At 44.1% G+C, this 24209-nt stretch overlaps 1 protein-coding gene across 6 annotated transcripts in view; it reads right to left on the bottom strand.

The window, feature by feature from the left end:
• Positions 1-24209, bottom strand: part of raraa (retinoic acid receptor, alpha a) — a 141335-nt gene that overhangs the window by 57794 nt on the left and 59332 nt on the right. For all 6 annotated transcript variants that reach the window (XM_023400157.2, XM_023400159.2, XM_087172273.1 and 3 more), the window contains one exon: positions 19255-20084. In XM_023400157.2, the coding sequence (XP_023255925.1) occupies positions 19255-19408 (154 nt within the window). In that variant the 5' untranslated portion in view covers positions 19409-20084. The remainder of the gene's footprint in view (positions 1-19254; positions 20085-24209) is intronic.

Genomic DNA, 24209 nt, shown 5'->3' with positions numbered 1-24209 from the left:
GTGAGTGGGGGTGGGGGGGTCCCTCTGATTAAGGGCTTTGGGGAGAAAAAAAAACAAAAAGGAAAAAAAGGAGAATAAGGGAAGGGAAGGGAAGAAAGAGGAGATATAAAGGGGGATTAGGGCTACACCTCCTGCCCTAGTTCTTGTTGGCTTTTTAGCGTGTGTGTGCATGTGTGTGTGTGTGCACGTGTGTGTGTGTGTGTGCGTGCCCTGGGTTGGAAACTTGGAGGGAAACTGTTAACAGAGTAATGGCAGTAAACACTGTGTATAGCCAAATGTGTGTGGATGTGCATTACTGTGGCAGCAGGAGTGTCAATGTGTGTGTGTGCATGTGTGTTTGTGTGCATGTGTGTGTATCCAAGCTCACATCCAATCATGATACTGCATGATCTAATTCCTGATGGTCAGGCAGGGAGTCCCGCCCACCACACGTGATTGGTAGACGTAGAGGTAGACGCAGATGCACACACACACACACACACACACACACACACACTCATAGAGCACATGGAGTCCTCCTCTAGACTGGGGTGAACTGAGGCCTGGTCCAGCCCTGCGTGACAGTGTCCTCAGGCACAGTGTGTAGAAAAACTCTGAATGTGTGTATGCCTAAGAGTGTGTACTTTTGTGGCCACAAGACAAGTGCCCTGTGAGTGAGTGTGTTTCCCTAAGCAGCTTTGAGAGCGATTCTCACAGCAGAGACAGAAGGGGGAACAGAGCGCCCCTGCTGACACTCTCAGTGGGCTGACACGGAAAGCTTGTTTGGGGGCATTAAATCTTAATACACGGGAACACTGGGGAGGAGACGGAGAAAGGGAGAAAATGAGAGGAGGAAAGTGAGAGTCTGAATAAAAGGTGGAGGGAACATGACAAAAAAGGAGGGGTTTGGGCTGCATGAAGAAGATGCTGAAAAGAAAAGGAGGAAGAGAGAGAAGGCACAGGAGAGCACACAGAGGGGAACTCCTCAGGGGCAGGAAGGAAGGATGTTGCGAGGGAAAAGAAAATTCTTTCCCTTCCAATCCACATGAGGATAGTCTAAGATGCCAGAAACGCGTAACGCGGCACTAAATCAAACCGGTTAAATCATCATGTGTTAATGACTCCGTTAACCCGTTTCTCCCCCTCCCTCCCTCATCCCTTCCCCTTCACTAAAAGCCTGTACAGAGGCTCTGTCATCCCTAATTCATCCTCTCAGCAGACAGAGACAGAAGAGGTAGAGAGAGGTAGAAGATGAAAGGCTGTGAACTCTCTCATGAGACTCCTTTATAAATAGTTTCTGCCAATAAGATCTGAGTTTGTCTACAAATGTCAATGTTGTTTCTCAGAGTCACTACGGTCCATCGCTGGGTAAAAGCGATAGGCTGATATGTGGCATTTTCTGCCTCTCTCAGATGCTTGTTAGCATGTAGCAAATACAACGAGGCTGACAGGTGCAGTTATGCCTGTGTGCCAACCACTGTGTGTTGTTAGGTCTGCTGGCATGTAGCAAGGTGCATGGATAGTTCAGACTTTATGTGCTTACTATACTGAACAGAGCTGCGGATGGTGTTGTTCAGGATGAATATCGGTGCTGCTGTGTGGCCATCAAGAGCTGTAAGAGCTGGTACAAATACCCTGATGTGGAGTCATGTAAACTCCAACATACGGTTCAGTTTGTACTACAGTGCGTCTTTTGTTGGCACTCACGATCCACACATAGCGAAGGTGGGTGGTCCATGGATGTACTTACAGCACAAATTAAAGACACAATTAACAGCTTTTTCTAGTTATAATCATTTGCAAATAACTGTAATTTGCTAGTTTCAGATCATTGTTTTCAAATGAAAAACTGAAGCCCCTCTGATAAATGTTGGGACACTGCAAATTCACCAAAGTCACAAAGGCGAATCCTGACCCAGAATCAGTATCAGAAAACAACACACCGGATGAACACAGGCAACCACAAAATAACATACTGTACATAGACACACCACAACCAATATATATGATTTCAGCAGCACCCTGCTAAGCACCCTACATCTTTTTACTGCATATGTCAAGCAATAACCAGCTCCCACTGAATCATGGTTAGCAAGAGCGTAGCTACGATTTAGAGGACTAACAACACGAAAGGTGATAAATAATTAAATAAAACTGGTCACTTTGTTGGTATAGTGGCTCAGTCTACACGTAAGACAGAGATAAACTGGGACAATACTGTACAGCTCCCTTTAACAAAGAGCTGAGTGCATCTGAAAAGAGAGAGCATGTTTATTTCAGCCTGGTTTGGAGAATTTGTTTCGATAAAAGTTACATGTGCAATATTGTCACAGCACATCTCGAAGTCATTTGCAACAGTGATTTAGTTAAAACTGCTGCACATTTGGCCTGAATTGAATGATTTGCCAATTTGTTCGCTGGGACGTCCAAGAAAAAAATGAAGATGTAAACAGAAAGTGAGGATTCCAAGTGGAAAAGCCTTTTACGTACAATAATAAGTCCCAACAGATGCAGATAATTACATGCAAAAAAAAAAACATGACTCTGTTAGCACCTTGTCACAATCAGTTGTTGATCAATCAAAGCAGCAGAGATCATGTTTAATCCCCTGGCTTCGCCTTTTGCAAACAAGCAAAAATGTGCAATTACTTTTCGGCAATCTTGAACAGCTGACATAATAAATTTAGCAAACATCTCCAGTGGCACTGGTTTGTCCTGCAAATGTGTTCAAGATGTTAACAGTGTATTCATTTAATGATCCTTTTCCAGAAATGGTTCCACTCATTTTGAATGGCTCTATATGTAAATGGAGGATACGATCGCTCTGCTCCTTCACCCCGGTTTTCTCCTCCCCCTCCCACCCCTTTTTTTTTTTTTTTTTTTTTTACTCGGCCTCTCTCAGCTGAGTGATAAACGCTGTCTGTTGGCCATAAATCCAGGGGGAGTCCTGACAGGCGTACCAATAAAGCGCTCTATTTTCTCCCTGTTTGGTGGGTTTGTCAGGGGCCCAGAGGAAGTGAGATAACATTAGGAGGAGGAGGAGGAGGAGACGCAATTTCATCAGTGGGGTACACGCACACAAACACGGGAACACACAGACCCACTCATAAAGAAAACAGTGGGACTATCCACATGGAAGGATGAAATACACTCAGCAGCACAAAGACGAACTGGAAAAGAGTGATTCATGTGCTGAGTGGCCGACGCGCTCAAACCGCGAGGCGGTTGGTGAAAATGTCGGCGTATAAGCTGTGAACAACACGCTTTTTTTTCCCCCCTTCATCTTTTCTCTATCAAACCCACACAGATATATGTAAAGCCAATGCTACATTCACAAACCACAACTAACACGAAAAGGAAACACATAACTCCTGTTCGGTCTGCAGCAAAACACACAGGCATCCTCATTCATTTCAATCACACACAGCGTTGTGGCATCACACATTAATACATGCTGTATGTGCAAGTGTGCATGACATATAGAATACCTTATTTACTGCTTATCTCAGCAACATCAAGAATTTCCAAGGCCGCACCACCTAAACCTTGTGCAGTGTCTTGCCGCATTATACGCCTACAAACTTGTCTTGCTAGTTCAAATTTCCTCTGCTTCAGTCGTACCTACACCAACACATATTGCCAGTGTAAAAGCCACAGTACCCCGTCACCTATACACCAAGGAAAGCATTGATTAATCTAATTCTGATTAAATCCAAACCATCCAATGGGACTGTCTGCTTCTCAGCCACATCAATGGCTGGCCGAGTGGATGTCTAGATGTTCGATGTTGCTTATATTTACTGTGACAGGAAGTCTTTCAGCAGACGCCTTCCTGAGAATGAAAGGACCGATCCATCTTCAGATGCTCCTCGGGTGTGTTCGAACAGAGCATGAAGCAAATCTTAGACACGCAGTTGCATGAAAAGTCACGAGAAAGGAGGGAGTGGTCACAAAAGACCGAGTCGAAGACACGTCCTTTAGTATTAAGTGTCGTTTTTGTTTCTAGTGTGGCTCAAAAATCACACTTCTCTGCTTCTATTAGCTTAATTTACTTTTAATATTCAGTGAGCAATGATTCTATTTAACATTCTGAGCCTATTATCATCTACTCTTTCCTTTGTGTCCACATGCCTGCTTCCATCAATCGCTAATCTCTTTCAAGTGCTTTTTTCCTCCGAACCCCTTTTTTCCTCTCCCTGAGAGGACACTCCACACCCGCCCACTCTCTTAATTCAGTGGCTGAAACTTTTCACCTGTCTCTCCGTCTTCACAACACGCACTCCCTCCAGTCCATCACTCTCTCTCACGCTCGAGTTTCACTGCCGCCTCATTTCTCTCAAAAACACTCACCGCACACCTTCTCCACCACTTTTATCTTTCCTTCATTGACTGATGGGCGTGAGGGGTATTTCCTAGCACTGCAGGTTAACACTTCACTTGCACTACAACAAACATAAGGGCTTAAGAACAAACTCGTTGCTGTGTGTGTGCATCTGTTCGGCCGGTCGTTAATGAAGGAATGACATCCTAAAGAGGAATGGAGAGGGAGAGAAAAGGAGAGACATGGAGTCAAAGGAGAAGCCCTGGAGACAAGAGCGAGGAAGAAAGCTACGACTCTTCGGGCTGAGCCTTTCTGCTCTTAAGAGGATTCCCACCTGGTAGCAATTTAGTTTGTGCCTGGTGAAGCAGGCCCTGGGAAGGAAAAATAATGTCTGTTGGGTTAGTGGTTTCATTTTTCAATCAAATAAATCACGACGTTACAGAAAATAATTTTTGTCTTTTAATGGCCTCCCTAGCGTTTGAAGTTCCTCAAGGGACAGCTAGCTTTGAAGTCTGCGAGGGGAGGAGCGAACTTCCATCAGTGTGTGTGTGTGTGTGTGTGTGTGTGTGTGTGTGTGTGTGTGCATTCATTCTGTTGCCTTCTCAAAGTCCTGAAACACAACACCTGAGGTACTCCTGACCAAAGTAAAAGCCCTGGGAAGCCCTGTGCATGTGGTCGCTGCAGCTGCTGATGAAGGCAGAAAAATGATAGAAACAAAATCAAAATCAAACTCTTGTGACTGATTCCTCTCGTAGTGGCAGCAAAACAAGCTTCAGACTGATTTGTGACTTTGTAATTGAACAGAGAATAGAGGCAGATACTTTATGGTTATAATTAAAGGAATAATTCAACATTTTGGGAAATACGCTTATTTAAAAAGATTAAAGTCTGACACCCTCTCACATCTAGTCGCACAGTTTTTAGTCACACACTATAAGATTTTGTAAACACCTCCAGATCCTGCACAATCACTATTTGCCAGACTACATCTTGCTTCCCGTTTTATTTTGAAATTATTTTCCTTGTGTCCAATTACCCTTGCTTCCAATATGCATTTAACACCGGCCTGTTTGCTGCTGGAGAAAGCGCCATCGAATGCCACTATTTGCCTGAGAAATATGTTTTAATTTTATTTTAACGTCAAGACAAAAAGTAGAACGCAGTAATTCGTGAGCTTTCACAGATGAAGGTTATAGTGCCAGTATTCAATTTTGGCCCCGCAGCTTATCTTTATTGTAATTATGGGCACAAGCTCATAGACCAAGGATGTCTGAGGAGCGGTAGAGATGGAACAAAATAAAAAAGGGGATTAATTGGGTCTAGAGCTAGTGCACTACATGTGGATGAAACTGAATGAGCAAGCACCCCGCCCCCTCCTTCCACATCCCCTCCAAAGAGCGACCATTAACACAAGAGAAAATAATGGGAGCGGGGGGGTTTAGAGCAGTAAGAGCTCTTGACCTCAGAGGGGACCACAAAAAAAGCAGTTTATGAAAAGAAAAAGGAAGAGGTCTGAGAGGCCTGAACGAATACCCAAGGATGTTCCTCCTGGTTTTAATCCTGTTTACATGGAGTCTACTCAGCTACAGCAAAAGGGCTCCAATATACCAACTTTGGGCGGGATGGTTTTCGGTCCACAGCCACACACAAAGTAAGAAATGGACAGCTGTGCATGCACGTGCACAAACACACACGAGCACCACAGGGGAAAACTACGTCAGCTTCTGGGCATACAGTACAAGCAGCCACACCAAACGTGTCGACAGACAGACGACTACCTTCATGATAAAGACTTAAAATATTCCCCTCAAAACGTTTTCCCCTGGAGCTCTTCCACTGCTTTCCATGTGAACCTTCAGTCCAAGTGATCTGGTTTTGACATAAAGGCTATTTTTCAAAGGTCTGAAAGACGCCGGCTTTTGACAACACATCTGCCAGGACTGAGTGCTTTCTTTTTTCAGCGTTGGGTGGGGTGGGGGGGGAGGGGGAGGAGCAGAGAGGCCATATAGTTGTCTTCCCAGCAGAAAACCACCTAATGCACTCCAGAAACACACACTCGCCGGCCTCGCACTGTTCACAGCTGTGCTAGATGTGTGTGTACACACAGAAAGATACACAAAACCCTCAGGGACAAAGAAAAACAAACTCACACACAAAATTAAAAAAGGTGTGGATATTTTCTGGACTTAATCAAATGCTAAAACACACTCACTTGTCCTGAACACACCCATGAGAACCTCAGTTAGTATAATATTTAAAGCAACATAACTCCCCACGTCAAAGCATCTCCCTCGCACTGTGTACACAGCTCGACTATCAGCCCTGTTTGAAACTCACAGTCACAGTGAATGCCTGGCTGGATAGGTGGGTGGCTAGACGGATGTTTGCGCACTGCTTATTCAATGTCTAATATCTTTGGGATAGGGGGGTGGCGTGGAGATGGAAAGATAGCTGGGTCAAAAAAATGAAAGGAAGAAAATGACGAAGGGCTTACAGCGGGGAGAGAAAGAGAGGAGAAGAAGCCGATTCTTGAGAAAGAAGAAAAGGGAAATAAAGAAAAACAACAGCAGGCTGGGGAGGGAAAACAAATCCTCTGAACGTTTACGATGATAAGAGGAAACAGGACACAAAAAAGACGAAGGGAGGGGGAGAAAGAGAGAGAGATAAAAACAAAGGTAGACTGAGAGCGAAAGAGTGAGGTGCTGAGAGCGAGAGTTTGGCCAAGTGCTTACAGGAAATAGTTCTGTTTGATGAGTAAATATTGAATCAGCGAAATCCCATCACTGGCATCGCCTGACCTCCCCTCCCTCTGTTCCTCTCGTTCTCTGTGTTAACAGTAAACACAGACATTTCACCTATATTGTGGGGCATAAACACAAGTTTATGAAACAAATCAGCTGACATAATTCAAAAAGCGTCTGCACAATCATATGCAGGCAAACATCTGAGGCGCACAAACGTACGAGTCCAGTATTGTGTGGATTTCTTTGAGTGCAGAGAGCTGGAAGACACACACGAAGAGACACACACAGAGGCTCCGTCGATGCCGGCCCCCGCCTGCATCTCGCTGCAGGTATCTGAGTCAGTGGTCATTTACAGAAAGTGTTAGCGATTTGTAAAGCAATTCTTTCCAGTGTCCCGAACGACTATTATCAGTTCATTAAAAAGATTCGGTCAAAAGATTTGTTCATCGAATGGTTCAGTTACTGACCGGAGCTCCGACTGCAGAGTCCCACTCGCTGAACTGAAACACTGAACTGTGTGTATTCCTCATGATCCCCTGCCAAACACAAATGTTTCCTTGGCTCGCTGGTTTTTAATGACTTTTAACTGATCTACAGTGCGGCACACTTGAACTTTCTGGGCCTGACTCTGGCAGTTTGAGCCACTGACTGTCACTCAGGGCGCACGTTCACCGTGTAGTGCGTTCACTGAACATGCACCGTTCCCCTCGCAGTGAAAGGAGCGAGTGTATCACAGCAAACTAATCACGTTCGCTTGTTGGGAAACTCTCACTCCTTTGCGCATGATTCATGTTTTTCTTGCAGATAAACTCAATCATTCAGTGCGTGAGTGCGTCCCTCCACGCTGGCTCACAACAGACTGAGAGCTCAACCCAACTAAGAGGGAAACAGATAAGTTTCAGGAGGCCATTCAGTTCAGTTTGTTCTTTTGAACGGATCGCTTTCGCGAACGACTCCACGGTAGAAAGTGTGAATCTGCCCCTGATTCTTTGGTGAGGGGGGTATGTCTGGGCCTGCTGTGATTTAAGATGCCTGCAGGGGCCCTTCACTTCCCTCATTCGCGCTCTCCCTCTCTTGATCTTTCTCTCCCTCTTCCTAACCTCCTCTTCAGTCCTGTCTCTTTCTTTCAGAGGATGAGCGATTAGAGGGGTCTCAGGGTCAGAGAGGGAGGTCTTGAGTTTGACCTTAGGTATGCAGCATCGCTCCGTCTCTTTCTCTGTGATCAGTCACTGCTGTCTTCTGTCTTTAAGATGTCCTGCTTCACTCACGGTGTTTCACCTCAGAGTCAAAGGGAATGTGGCCGTACAGTACGGGTGAGTCGGAGCTTGAGTGTACGTGCTCACTTAAAGAATAATTCATTCACAATTTTTCTGATTTAATCCATCATTTCTATCAATAATCAATAATGTTAATAATCCCTCTTTGAATGGTTAAAACCCTGTGCAAGTGCAACAGGTTGAAAATGAGTAAATTACGATGGATCTGTCGTCAATGATGTTCCACAAAGATATTTACATTTGTACGCAGAAAAAGTGGCAGGTAGATGTTGCGAAGACTGAAGCTGAAAGTTGGTTTAAAAAGTTACAAAAAATTGTTGGAAGCAAATCTTTCTGACATCTGGAACGTTTAAGGGGGAGGATGTTTCAGACGCTGATCCTTCCTTCCAACAAGCACTTGATTTGAGGCATCCCGACTCCTTCAAGCTGACCATTCATCGCTAAAGAACTGTGGAGCGGCTTTGGCCTCTCCTGACCCTCAGAAGAGCATTTCCGATGATAAACCGCAGCTTTCCATGATCGTCTTGCTGTGGGAGATTTTGTCGGTTTTCTGTGTTTTTCTCAAGTGCACGGCGTACACAAAACAGACGGCTGATCAAACAGACTTGACTGTTATTGTGTAACTGTGTGGTACTGGTGCTTTGTCAGAATGTGTATTGTGTAAGCTTCAACAACCATGAGAGACAAGATCCGTGAAACCACATGCTATTTGTGGGGTCTGCCACAATCACCCGTATGGTTTTCCCAACTTGAGAAAGTTGGTCTGAGTCAGGAGACAAAGAAAATGTTTTCATACAGTCGGCGGAAGTATGGTCTTTGCAATTGAGTGTGCGTGTGTGTGTGGGTGTGTGTGCGTGTGTGTGTGTGTGTCTATCTGCTGCAGCCTGAGACCTGAGATCTTATCTTGGCAGCAGCTGATCAGTCATTGTCAGTGACTGTGGAATTCCTCAGTAACTCCACCAGATCAGACCAGTTTTGTTCTACAGTTTGTGTGTGAGAACAACTCGCACAGTCAAATCCATCCAGCACAACAGTAATCAAGACGATGCATGACAGGAAGCATACCACACCGACACCCACGTGGCCCTGTGGTGTGTGTTATATCATGGTCACTTCACTTATTTGTTACATAGTTTTGAACAATTGGGTTAAAAAAAAAATAAATAAATAAATCCAAGGACAAGAACGGCCACCGTGAGAGCACGTTTCTGGCACACGGTTTTAAAAGCTGCCGCGACTGTGCGTGCGTGTGAACATCTGGTCGTTGCATGGGACAGACCAAATTAGGGGACTAATCAAGGCATAATGCACACCAGTTGTTTAGAAAGCAATTTCAAAATGGAGGGCAAAGCTGTGCCACTAATCACACCCCCTCCGTCCGTGTAGCGTGAGCGCGCTGACGGAGCGAAGAGGAGAAAGACTGGGACACGGAGATAAAAGGAGCATCTGAATGTGTGGAGAGAGTGAGGGAGAATAAGAGATGTTAAGAGAGAGAGAGAGAGAGAGAGAGAGAGAGAGAGAGAGAGAGAGAGAGAGAGAGCCGGTGTAAGTTTCAGGTGCCTCTTCGCACTGATCACAGGGTAACTGCTGAACAGCTGTTTGCTCCTGATGAAAAGAGAGGCCACGGAGTGAAAAGAGAGATCAGAGAGACGAGGAGGATGAAAAATGAAAGCTAAACAGTGAAAAATAAAGGAGAAGGATAAAGCGCCACACTTGTGTGTGTTGAAGCACAGTAATTCAATTCGAGCCAGGGAATAGAAAGTACGGTTAAGGAACTGAAAGTAATAAAAAAAAAAAATATATAGTTAAAAAGAAAAGGGAGGAGAAGTTGAGTCACATATTTCATAAATTATAAGTAAAATAAAACCAGAATTACCTGTGGACCTCATGTGATTTAAGGATTTAGACCCCACATCTGTGTTTCGTGCAGCCCGCTCACACAGGACACACTACTCAGATGGAGTTTATTTATGTAGGTGAAGGTTCATTGATTTTAATATTGCATGTGCTGATTAGTGATTTTAATCCCGTCTGGAGCGCATATGTCTTGTGTTTCTTTTCCGTCTCCCTCAAGTAAAAATTACACTCCCTAATATTTACTGTGTTTCGACACGCTCACTGGTCCTTCCACGTTAAAGTCGTACACACACACAACCTTGTAGTTATTTTAGTGTATTTTAGTTTTTAGGTTTTTTTTTTTTAAGTAAGACTGACTTATCCTTTTTTTGCATTTAAACCTAAAATTCTATAAAAACTGTCACTGGACAGAAAAAACAGAAGCGAGTGAGATGCTGATTCATTAAAGTGCAATAGTATCAGATGACCTCTACGTTTGCCATCAATGACGGTAATTTGCAGTGGAATTTCTAATAACATAGATATCCTCTCTGATTCATTGAAATGATTAGACTACAGGTAATAACCCACAAGATACATGAGGAGGCCTACAGACACAAATAGCACCTGGGGTTGGATGACGGCTATAAGATCACTCTTAATGAATAAGAGACATTTCTAATGAGGACATTTTATTTGTTTTGAGGATTTCTGTAGAAAAATGTTTTAGTCACTGTATCGGCGTTGGGAGTGTCCAGTTTTCAACTTAACACAATAATATGCAAAAGGCAGCAAGGCTAAATAAAAAGGTAGAATAACAAAGACTTGTCTTTCACAAAGAACACAGCAGACGGATTCAGATGGTGCAGCAGCGTTATACGTGTGCGTCCGCAAATCTCTGGAATGCTAATGATTATCTAAACACAGCACAGTTCATTCTGCATTAGTTCGGTGGTGAACGTAGCCCTATAATGTGCTAATGCTGTCACGAGTGCATTATCATTCCACTCTGAGGTGGCTATGTGCTAATGTTAGCAGACAGGCTTGAGGTTAAGTGTGGCCAGGGGCCCCTTAGAGAGGTGCCAAGAGAGAGCTGGTGGCCCCATAAGCCCCGGCCGAACAGAGCTCTCTTAGCCCCTTTGCGCAACACAGCTATCCATTGTGCTGGGCTGAAAAAGCACATTAGCCGCTGAGAAAAGGGCTTTCCCTCTGAAACCCCCTTGGACAACAAGCAAAGCTCTGCTTGATAATTCAATCACTCTCCGAGCGGCACAGGCCAGAGCTACTCAACCTCTCGGAACCTTTCCTCAGCTCTCTCCTTTCCTTCCTTCCTTCATCTCCTTCCATTAGGTAACTGCCCTATATTTTACAGATGCTGTCATTGCTACCCCCCTTATCAAAGGACAATAGAGGAATGATGCCTGTGAGAGGGAGTCATTGACATTTGAATGTATGCGGCAGTGTGAATTATGGCTGTATGCAATGGGTGCTGCAAAAAGGGCATAAGGAGGTAGAGAGATGTGTGTGTGTGTGTGTGTGTGTGTGTGGGGGGGGGGGATAAAAGGAAGGAGAGGGGGGTCAGTGCGAGAGTGGGTTGAAGGAAAGGATAGGAAAGCCGTAGAGAAGGAGAGAGAGAGAGAGAGATAAAAAAAGGGGGAGTTCTTATCGCTTTACCCTTGTCTTGACTTCCTTGCGGGGCCTTTGAAGAGCGCAGAAATAAAGATACTTGCGCTGGCACATCAGAGAGAGATTTAGATTATGCCAGTGTTTACCCAACTGAGTGCTGCATGGCTGCTGGCGACAGTCTGCTGGTTTTGAAGCTGTTATGGCCCAACTACAGCTTAAAGCGCTCACTGCTCCAAACACCCATGCTGCAGAGGAGGGTTTTCTCTCTGCGCTCGTGTGTCAGCTTGTGTGTGTGTGTGTGTGTGTGTGTGTGTGTGTGTGTATCTCCACGCATGTGTGCATGTATGTGCCAGTTGCTGTGAATGTTTATGAGAGATAGCATGTGTCCTTGTATCCCTAATAGTGTGCGGCGCAATCTGCCTTTCTTTGTGTGTAAGTGTGTGTGTTTGTGTGTATCACACTGAAAATGGAGCCATCCATCGGATTATGGGTAGACAGCTCTTTAATAGGAGGGCCCTGTATTTGCATAAGCAGCCATGGAAGGGGAAAAAAAAAACCATATAGAAAGAAAGACAGAATGAGAGTGCAAGACACAGAGAAAGAAAGAAAGAAAGAAAGAAAGAAAGAAAGAAAGAAAGACAGAAAGCGAGAGAGAGATGGAAAGAAAAGGGGGGGCGGGGGAGTGGACCACACTTGCCAAGCCACTCGGGGATAAATCCTGTGGTTAGGATCTTGTATTCTGGGCAGAGATTTGGCCCCGGGTCCCCTCAAAGCAAATGGAAAATAACAGGCTGCGAGTAAATAGGTGGCAGGGTAATGATAGCTCTGTCAAGTCCTAAGGTGGAGAAAGGGGAGGGTGGGAAGAAAGGAGGAAAACAGAGAACGAGAGAGAGAAAGAAGAGTGGGGAGTGAGGGGCTGCAGGTACGACCAAACAAGGATGAGTGCGGAGGAGACGGATCGAGGAGGAAACGAGGACAAATGCCCACAGAGAGAGCAGTGGAGGTGGGAGGGAAGAAGAGTGGAGTTGCAGAAATGAGGCGAGAGAACAAGAGAAGCTCAGAAGCCAAAAACGAAGGGAGTGAAGAGGGACAGATGTAAGGGAAGGCCAGAGGGCTGGTGGGAGAGGGTGATGGGTTTTCATGTGGGATCCCCTTTTTGGCTAAGCTTGCTAGTGTTTTGGCACATGATGCTGGCACGGGACACAGGTGTTGCCAAAGCCTGTGTGTGCATCTGTGTGTGTGTGTGTGTGTGTGTGTGTGTGTGTGTTGTGTGTGTGTGTCTGTGTGCGCCTGGGGCTCCCACTCCTGTCGCATCTGCACAGAAAGCTTGCATCTCCATCTCCCTGGTTCTCTGTCTCTCACATAATATTCTTGTTTTCCTGTTTGAATCAGGTTTTTCCAAAGCCTGTCACCACCTCCCTCCTCCTCCTCCTCCTCTTCTTCCGCCAGGCTCGAGCAATGCTCCTCCTGTCCTAACGAACAACACCCAACTACACACTTTATCCACAATAAAAATCACCAAGAATCGCCACTCCCAATCAGAAAATTCCCTAACAGAAGCGCACGCACACACACACACACACACACACACACACACACACACACACACACACACACAGACACACACACACACACACAAACTCTATCTACTGCATAGTGACACTGGTGTATGTGGCCAGTCTGGAGTCAGTCAGATAAGAAGCGTTTAATCATTGTACCATTAGTATTGATTATGGCAGCACCGGGTTGTAGTCTAGTCTAATCTAGTCTGGTTTAGCATTTATAGCAGGTTATTAGCATCTATGTCATTTTTTCAATATCTGCACATGATGGAGTGAGATATCCTGCCTCAGCTTAGTGTCTCCTGATCCCGCACCGACTTCACATGTGCGCTTTTTGTACCAAGTTAGGGAGTAAGGGTGGGGAGTTTCGGGGGGGTGGATGGTCACGTAGCTCATCAGACGTTCATGCCGATGCCAGGAGTTTGCATAGATGCAGCCCTTTAATTAAAGTTGATGTTTACATTGATCCAAACTATGATCTTTCACTAATTTAAGTGTAGTAGCCTTGTGAAAAAAAACCCCCGAGCATTGAAAGGATTCTGGGTTTTTGAGATACAAGATGAGCCAATATTGACATTTTTGTATGACAATATGGTTGCCTTCCTATATGGCCACTTGTCAGCATTTAAAAGATATTGTTCACCCATGTTTCGGAGCGATGTTCTCTTCAAATGCAAACTCTTGGATTTCGGAATATATTCACTTCTTTGCCTAAATGCAGTTATGTCCTGCTGTCAGAGGTTGCAGTTAAAGAGATACAAGTGCCTAAAAAAGACTGTGCAGTCCCTCAATGTACAAACATCTCTTATTTATAATAGCAATTATCACAATAATCAGTTCTCAAAATGTTCTGGTGTATAAATATCTTCTGAAAGCACCATCAGACTTCCTCATCGTGTTTAATAATAGAACTTTTAAGTCAGAAAAAGCTCATGGTAAAAGGAAATAGATGTAGGTGTTGTTAGAGAAACAGGAACACAATTATTTAGAGGAGAAAGTTGTCGCCTTCGTGTAACTGCAGTTTTTCTTCAGATTTGCTACAGCAAAAAAAAAATGCAACGAACCTGTTGAAATCCACTTATTTGTAATCTGATTCACCACGAAGGATAAAAGCCTTCGACTGCTTGTGATGTGGCAATGATCTCAAAGTGGCATCGGAGACAATTACTTCTTTGAAAATTTAAGAATAGGAGAGCCCTTGTGCTCATTTTTCAGCCTCCCAGAGCTCTGCAGTTAATTAACAAGGTCGTTAAGCTGGGGTGAATGAGTGCTACGCTGCCATGCTAGACGTGTATTACACGCCATGTTTAATAAGCCCGCGTCCTCGCCATCAGAGTATCGGCACCCCTCAAATGACTTTCCAATAATGACAACCAGCTCCCCAGTGGTACCGTGTCTGTGTGTGCGTACGAGTGTGTCCTTCTGAAGTGGCTAAATGGCTGGTACCTGGTAGCCTGATGGAAAAAGCGCTTTAGTCAATAGAGTGTGTGTTTACATCGCATCCACACACACTTTGGATTGCTGCCAAAGGGGAGCACGTCGCAAGTGTTCCTCATGTCATTATCCTTATCCCCACCACAGAAGCCTGTGTTTGTGTGTGTGTGTGTGTCTTTTTGCCACCCATGGAGTGTACTGACATGCCCCCTTGATTCCTGCAGACCACCGGGGCAGAGAGCAACCACCTGTCTGTCCAGTAACCAGCACACACACACACACACACCCTCACAAACACACACTTTGCCCAACATTACCATATCCATATTTACTCATGGTCGGTGCATTCCACCACGGGCTGCTTAATGGGATAGGTGACACACAAACACACACACACACACAACCACACACAACCACACGTGCACACACACACACGCACACAAGCTTCCTTGAGGTCTGAAAATATCCTTTCATATTTCTCCTGCTGACCCTAAAGTACATTCATAAATGCCATTTTACCCCCTTAATAAGTCAAAGGAGATGGTGCTCATGAGTGTTAGCCGCACAAGGGAACACTCCCGTACCAAGCAATTACTGCTGAAACAAGAGCGCTCTGTGGGGAAAAGCCAATTAGTCCACCATGGCAGCAGGTAGTAAGCTGGCTCCATTCATTATGATCCCTCATAACACCATGCTAATGTAATAGCACTGTATTAAGAGAGAGACAGCGCGGGGCTTTAATGATAATAACGGGATCAATAGTTGGGGTGTTACTGATAGTTCCATATCCGCACAGGCATGTGGCGTCAGGGACTTAAACAAAATCACTAATGAAAGTTGTGCACGTGCATGTGTGAGTGTGCACGTAACGAGCGCAAATGGATGTGGATATCTGACTGACTGTGTTCGATACAGCGGCGTGCGTGTTTTGTGGGCGTGTGAGTGTGATCAATCCACGGTGATAATATTCAGTTAGCTAATAAAGCTGCAGGCAATAAATGTAATATCAATATCTGCAACTGATCTGCTCTGGAGCGTAACCTAACCTGATGATTTTCAGATAATGTGATGTGAAGACATAACCCAGGAGGCTGTAGCTGCGGAGACAAAGAGAGAGTGTTGGAGGCTGAGATTAACCCTTCTGCTCTGCTTGGTCCAAATAATTGGTCTACTGTGGTTTGCTGAAGGAAGCCGAGGTAGAGGAGCTGGACAACTCTGAGAACGGGGTGGAGGAAGACGAATGTGAACAGAGGAAAAAGAGCAGAAAGAAAAGAAGACAGAAAAAGTGCTTTGATGGCAAAGCATTCAAACAAAAGGCCTGTTTACTCAACAAAACTGCCAATAAAACCCTTTACATCTGCACTTTATACCTGCAGCACATGATTAGACTGCACTCGCATGGAGCAAAACTACATAAATACAGGTGTTCATATAGTCACACAGCACAGACACACTGAGGATTGGAATAGGTGGTCAGAGTGGACATGCAACACCTCTCCAATCCACAAGTAAAGGAAATAATTCAAATCCATCATATCAAAAATGCTGGTACCCATATCCAAATCATGTCAACCGGCCATTTACAAAATGTATATGTAAACTGTTAACTTTTTTATAAATTTTAATAAAGATTTGATTCACAATTTCACTGTTGCTAAGAATTTATTTTATAAATTCCGCGCTTCTTGTACAAACATGACAAGGTCGTGATAAGAAGGACAAAACTATATTTCTGGACAATAGCAGGGAAAATCAACAACCACAAGGTCAAGCTACATTATTCACTCTGCACAAACACAGAGACAAGTCCGCACAACAATGGAGTCATGCGGTTTTAGCCGACACTGGAAGCTCCGCAACACTGAAATCCATCAAGGCCGGTGCTCAGCGTTCTTCAATCTGACATTCTGTGAGCTCCGAACGGACTCTCTCTCCCCCGTCCCTCAGCTCTCACTCTCTGTCCTTCTCTCTTTCGTCACCGCTCAGCATTGAATGGGGTTGGGAAGGGCTTAGCTAAATTGTGCGAGTGTGTGAAAATGTGAGAGAAAAGAAGAAGAAGAAGAAGAAGAAGAAGAAGAAAAAAAGAGGTGTTTGAGCTAGATGGAGGGAGAGAGAAATGATCTGCCAGAGAAGTGGACAGGAGGAGGAAGAGAGAGAGGGGTGAAGGTGGAGTGTTTGTGTGTCACAGTGTGCGTAAGTGTTTGGAAGGAGACACGTGTGGTTCTATTGCTGCGTGTGTGTGTGTGCGCGTGTGTGTGCGTGTGTGTGCGTGTGTGTGTGAGCATGTGTGAGTTATGTTTGCAGTTATCTACATGAGAGGAGGAGCAGGAGTGAGAGAAAGTGAGCCAGCATGAAGGGCAAAGATTGTGTTTATGTTTAAGAGTGTGTGCATGTGTGTGTGTGTGTGTGTGTGTGTGTGTGTGTGTGTGTGTGCATGTGTGTGTGTGTGTATACTCGTGCTCGTCAGGAAGCTGTGGTGTCCCTGGCGCTCCAGTGTTTACAGACAGGAAATGTTTGTCCAGGCAAAAGGGAAGGAACCATGCCGCCCTGCATGGCAAACACTGGGAGAGTGGACACACACACATACACACACACACACACACACACACAGATACACAGAAACACACACGCATTTGCGGCAGTGTAAAAAGAGGAATCTGACAGGAACTCCAGTCTTTGTGAGTGAGGTGGGGTATCTGGTATTGGGGAAGTGGGAGTGACTGGGCTGGGCACTAACTGTTCTTCACTTCCCTCCACATTGGCTGCCAACGCAAACTCCAGCAGATAGAAAGTCAATACACTGACCCCCGCTAAACCTGTGAGGGCTGTGAGAGCGAGGCAGCGGTCCGCCTGGCCTGTACACACCAATGCACACAAACTGTTGTACATCTGCACCACCGACTGTATTCCTTTAGTTCATATTTCTCCTGCTGCCACCGCCGTTTAATTGATTATCTGCCTGTTTGTCGGTGTTACTCAGTATGCTGTGCGATGCAGGGATTGCGCGAGTAGAAGAATTTCAAAGCCCTTTTGGGATTCTGCATGCAACTATTCAGCTTCCTACTTCCACTCCACTACGTTTTAAAATGCAATATTTGAAGTAATACTCCACTATGTTTGTCATCTATGATTACAACTTACTTTGCAGATTAATTTTACAATCTGGACACGGTGCAAACATCGAGTCCTTAAAGTCTTACTTTCTTTAATAAATGTGCAGCGCAGTGCAGTGAGGTAATTTTAACTCGTTTCCAGTACAAATAGACATGCTTCAAGGATCTTTGTGTCAAATTCAGATTCAGTGTGTGACTTGGTGAAAGCTGTGAGATTCAGGGGTTTTTCTTTCATGGTATGAAAACTCATCTCGAGAAAATTCTTGACACAAGAAACTTGTCTAACAGAGAAAAAAAAGACCTTAATTACTGCGTCAGATGGAGATTCTTCTACAATATATATACATATACAATATACTCTTACTGCGAAATATGATGCATTATTACAGAATAAACAATACATCAGCATTTAGTTACAATTAGCTCGACCTGCTACAACATTAAAATAATGCTTATAGGGTATTGCATCAATAATAGTAATGCAATGATATATTATATGTAATAATATATATTAATATTACAGTGTGAAAAGGGCCATTCGGCTTATTAAGTACTACTTAATACTTGCAGAGATTTTGGTGCTGCAGCTTTTACCTGAGTCGAAGATCTGAACACTTCCTCCACCACTGTTCAGGCTTAAACAAAGTTTCTTGTGTATAAATAATAGACTACAGAGCAGCTTCTCTCTGCTTTTGAAAAGTGCTTTTCTGCTAGTTTGACTTAAATAAGAAACTTTGCGAGTCAGTTCTGAAGCTTTTGATTGATAGTATAAAGGAGGCGTACCATCAAGGTTGGCTACAATGATAGCATTTGTGAGATTATTTTAGCAACACATGCCAAATTTGTGCTCCCCAAATAAGCAATGCTCCTTTCTGGCTGTCCTGCCTCAATTTCTTGTGATCTACACTGACGTTTCCGTGTGTGTGTGTGTGTGTGTGTGTGTGTGTGTGTGTGTATTAGTTGATGTGTGTGGGCTTGTAAATTAAGGACAGCGCTGGAGGCGATGTGGGTGTGTGTGTGAGAGAGAGAGAGAGGGAGAGTGTGTGCTGCTCTCTGTTTACCAACACACACGTCTTTCACGTAGGAATGATCTAAACAGGATGAGATGAACGTTTCCTTTTACAAGCAGAATCACAAGAAACAGCATATGTGCACACACACACAGAGTGGGGGAGCTGTGCAGGAAACAGTGAGCCACAGTCTTGTGAGGAAACCAGGACACTCACAAAAGGAAAGTAAATCTTCTCCCCACCACCTGTCACTCAAAAACCAGCATGCATGATAGTTACAGCGTGGCACAGGTACAGAACACTTCAAAGCTTAACATCAACCAGCAAAAAGGGTGTAGCAGAGTGTACTTACTGGCTGGTGAAGGGGTGCTGTACCCACTGATGGGCAGTCCTGGCAGGGCTGGAGGCGACAGGCTCCCCAACATGTGGGGGAAGAAGTAGGAGTAGGTGGGCATGGGGAAGCCGTTGAGGTGGGGGCCTGGCACCGGGTTGCCCTTCCCAGCCATGATGGCTCAGTCCACCCTCCAGTCACAAACAGACCTCACTGAAAATACCACCTCAACAAGATCGAACAGAGCCACAGAGGAGTCAGTGTGGATTACCGTACTGATTTAATCCCCCATAGGGACGCGGGATGAGTAGATATTCCAAAAGGCTGCCAGGTGAAGTTTGTAAAAAATCTCCTTACGGCTTGGAAACTGGTCCTTAAGATGGCTGCTGTAGATGTCACCAAGACAAATATCCTGCTGGTTTAGTGAATGTGTGTGTTGAGGTTTGAGTTACTAAGGACACAAAGATAAAAAGAGACACGGGGTAGAAGTATAAAAGGGGGCTGTGGAGTGTTTTAGCCTTCCTTTCTCCGGTATTGTGAAACAAGCTGAAAGGCCTTATTTGCGAGAGGCGTTGGGGAGGCTGTAAGGTAGCACAGCCATTCCTTATCTTGAAGATGAAGAGGGAGAAAGAGACAGAAGGCAAGTTGAGTCAAGAACAGGTGACTTTGATGACTGCAGTCAGGAGTGGTGATAGTGGTGATAGGGGTACTAGTGGTTGCAAAGCTTCCACAGGAGCGCAGATTTACTCTTCCACTGCAGAGTGCTCCTAGGGAATGCGCAGATCACATGATGCCAAAACAAAGCTCCTCTCCTTAGACGGGCCTCCTCTTTGCAGTCGCACAGCCTCTGCCTATGGGAAAAAAAAAGAGAGAGAGAGAGCGAGAGAGAGAGAGAGAGAGAGAGAAAGAAAGAGAGAGATCATTTAGTGCTTCAGTGACAAGGTAAAGAGATCGTTTCCCTTTGTACTTAAGTGGTTGAGCAAAACAGTTCTTTTCTTTTGACACTAATTAATGGTAATGTCTCATCTGAAATGTTACAAAAACACCCCATCCGCCTTAATTATCTAATGGAGTGTTAAAACTGTGAAGAGAGCAGTGGGTGTGTGATGTCTCCTCGCAGCTTTGTGTGCTCATACGTGCGCTCATTAACAGTAACAGACTACAAACACTTTGGGAGTTGAGCCAAAATATAAATGGAGAGACCAACACAAAAGAAAACTTTGCTAATTACACCAGTTGCAGAAGCCAGAGGTGAGACGCAAAGTGCCGTTCTGGGACCACTAGAGATTTCTGCTGCAGAGTTTACTTCCAAATTAAGACTAAGACGTGTACAAACAGACCTGTAATCACCACAGAAAGCATGACCTCACATGAGGGCACTGACAACTATACACCCAGAGAGCACATGCAAGAGTAAGAGAGAAACTATTTCATTAAAACAGCTTGTCATAACACAAGCATAGCTTATATTTGACTGTAATGACCCTTCAGTGAGTCAGTGGATGTAATGCACAGCAGTAAAGCTAAGAAGAATTGCAACACACACACAAATACACTCAGACCTCACTGAATAAGCAGGAGGAATGTGTCTTTGCATGAGCAGTGTTGCTGCTCAGGAATGTGGCACTCTAACATGAATCACACCAGGACATCATGGATGAACTCCTGTAAAGAGAGAGAGGTCAAGTCAGACATGTTTGTGTGCCTGTTCCCACTTGTATGATGTAGATAAAGCATGAGGATATGACAAGTTAGAGGGACGCACTGGCGGCGGCATTGTCCATATAGGTGACAAATTAAAGGAAAAACCAACATTAAGCGTCTCCGGAAAGTGTTTGGCAAAGACAAGCCAGCAAAAGAAAAAGCTTCATTTACCTCGTACACAGTCTCTGAAACTCTACTGGAGAGATAAACACCGTCTCTTACAAAACATATTCCCTCATCTGATGCTTTAATAATGTGGTCCAAAATCTCCTAATGGTGTTCAATTGAGGTCAAGATCTGGTGAGTGCCTTTCATTACAGAGCGCTGGAGGATTTCAGGTGTGTTTTCATTTTGTTAATCTATTTATACATTAGAAAGTCTGGCTACTGTTTTCTATTTATTTTAATTAAGTTATTTAATATTTTCCTACACAGGAGAGGCTATTATGTTGGTTATACACAGCGCACTCAGCACCGGAAGTTTCAAAGTGCTTTGTTTACAGACATTCGTCATTTCTAAATAGTACATTTTAATCTTGTTGGATAACGGTTAATGGTCGGTTAATGGTTGGTAAACGGGCATCGGCTATTGTTCAGAAAAATTCATTTTCATACTGGTCAAGCTACTCAGTGACCCATTAAAACATTTATTTTACATTCATCTTGTCTTGTTTATTTGATAGGGCTCCTCCTTACGGGTCCAGAATCACTGTCAAATCTGCTCCCACCATCTTCACTGACTCTATCTGACATGTGATACAATATTTAGAAACTACAGAAGAAACTCTTGTAGAAAAGCTTTTTTTTTTTGATAACCTGTGATAACAGTACAACATTCTTTGGTGTAACCGTCAGAAAACTGTTCTCTGCGATTCCATAGGGGCTCGGTGCGTGACCTGTGCATGTGTGAGCATGTGTGTGTGACTGTATACCTACATGTAAGAAAAGTGAGTAACTACTTACGGGAATAAGTTACCAAACTGCAGTAAGAGTGTGTGCCGGTGGGTGTATGAGCGAGCATACGTGTGATACGTCTCTTAATCAGATGGAGAGCTGATTTTATTGGCTTGGCCCTCTATTAGGCACCGTATTTTTATTGATCTGTCCAAAGTGCTCTGGAGTCACCCTGTCACAGTGAGCTGGTGTGTGTGGTGGTCAGGGGTTGTGGGCTGAAGGGTGCGTTTATATTAGTCCGAAAGCTTTACTAGCATTTTTAAAGCCCATGGGAGTTAGATATAGTTTTATTTGCTTTTAAAGCCGCCACGCACCCCCACCCCCTCCTGACTAGCCACCCATTAAACCGAAAGAGAGGTAAGACTTAAAGGGAACATATAACAATTTCATTTCTGGTTCTATAATACAAAGTAATACACAACCATTACCATTATGAACCTAGGCCTCGATACACTCACACATTGCACACTGGCACGATCATGTAAAATGCATCAGCACTGTCAAAGATACACAGTGAAGTGATGTAAAGCCCTATATATTTTAATGCAACACCCAGAGGCCACAGATGCTGAACTGGGTCTTTCAGTGAGGAACTACAACTCACTGGGACACTGGGAGAACCCACAGGCTGGAAATGGGCCACTTCCTTCAACATTATCATTACTGCATCTAGTGTGGGCACCATAAGAGGCTGTTCTGAATGATAAGTGACAACACATTACCATGCACTTACCCCAGCAGCAACTTTGTTGTGGCGCTGCCAGATCTAATTCTTTTTACTGATGTCACGGCAGACAGAAAGGGATATTGTGGCTCCAGCACAACCAGCTTTTCTTACATGTTGTGAGAGATACAGGCAGATGAGTCGGACCTAGGGGTAAGCAAAGTTTCTACTCACTTTTTGATTTATAATTAGAGACTGAGAAACATCCTTGAACTTGACCGTAGATTATCAAAATGATATCTGTGCTGGAAAGCATCCAAACAAGTGTGACAAAATTAATAATTTAATAAATTAATTAATAATATCTAACTTTTTGTCCCTATTGCGCTGCAGCAGACGCATGTAAAGCATAAAATGAAAATAACCCCAACATGAATCTTTGAATTATTTTCTTATATTTTAAACACTTTAAATATTGATGAGTCCTAATATGAGTTTACTTTAAGTTCAAATTAAATCTTGACATGGAAATATGTCATGAATGAGGCTCAGTGTCTGGAGCTGCGAGCACACAAACATTTTCTGATGCATGTAAACAATGTCTGACTGGCGCAGCTGAGGCATTTCAAACACACACACACACACACACACACACACACACACACACACACACCACTGTATGATGAATTAAGGCATAACTTGGGGTCAGTATAATCTGCTGTGAAAACTGCACACGCAACACCAAAGCTGGGTAAAGCTGCTGACATGCACTCCACATCCTCCTTCCTGTCAATGTACACAAACCAATCACAATTGTCACAAACAGCTGTGGGTAAGGCTGAAATCCTTTCACACAAGTGTAAACATGCAACATTTCAAATAACAGATATACACACTTTTAAGTTTGTACATAGATGTGTTTATATGTGCATACGTATATATACAATATATGCACATATAAACACATGGACAGATAGCTATAATTTTCTAGGTCTCCTCATGCACACATCTCTTTTCTCCTGATGCCCTTCACACACACACACACACACTGCATTAACGCAAACACACTAATCTCTCCTCCTTTCCTCTGTCAGGGCGCTCTCGAATCTCAGCTGCATGTGCCTCCCACTGTATGATGTATGTGTTCTATATGATACAGCTGACACACAAGGTCACTGATATGGAGAGGAAGAAAGGGGAGCAGTTGTTTACATAATGCTGTACGGATGCTGGTCGTCATTGTAGTATAGATGTTCCCAAGTACTGACAAGGCCGACGAGGCACGACTCACATAAATGTGCATAAGTACAAACAGTGAAGACGATAAGACACTGGAGGAAAACAGGTGTAACAAACAGGAATGTGAACTTTCTGTGTGCAGGTGTTACATGTGCACGTAAAAAATTCACTCACACACTTGCCTACTGCACAGACAGCTATAAAGCTGAAACATGAACTACTGTAGACTAAAAACAGACATGGATTGAGTATAGACATCTACAATGATGAGGTGCCTATAGAAGTGCATAGGGACCCTGGGGCCTGGAATTGAGCCATTAATGTACATCTTTTCAAAGAGTTTCTAACAGTTCCTCTGCATCCTTTATAGCTTTATCTGTCTCTTTTACTATTATATGACCAGCCCATATCTGCCA

Source organism: Seriola lalandi, unplaced genomic scaffold (assembly GCF_002814215.2).
Source record: "Seriola lalandi dorsalis isolate HSWRI2012SDOR001 ecotype SW California unplaced genomic scaffold, Sedor1 jcf7180002052132, whole genome shotgun sequence".
Lineage (NCBI taxonomy): Eukaryota > Metazoa > Chordata > Actinopteri > Carangiformes > Carangidae > Seriola > Seriola lalandi.
The sequence above is the reverse complement of the archived record's forward strand: the minus strand, read 5'-3'. Positions and strand labels throughout refer to the sequence as shown.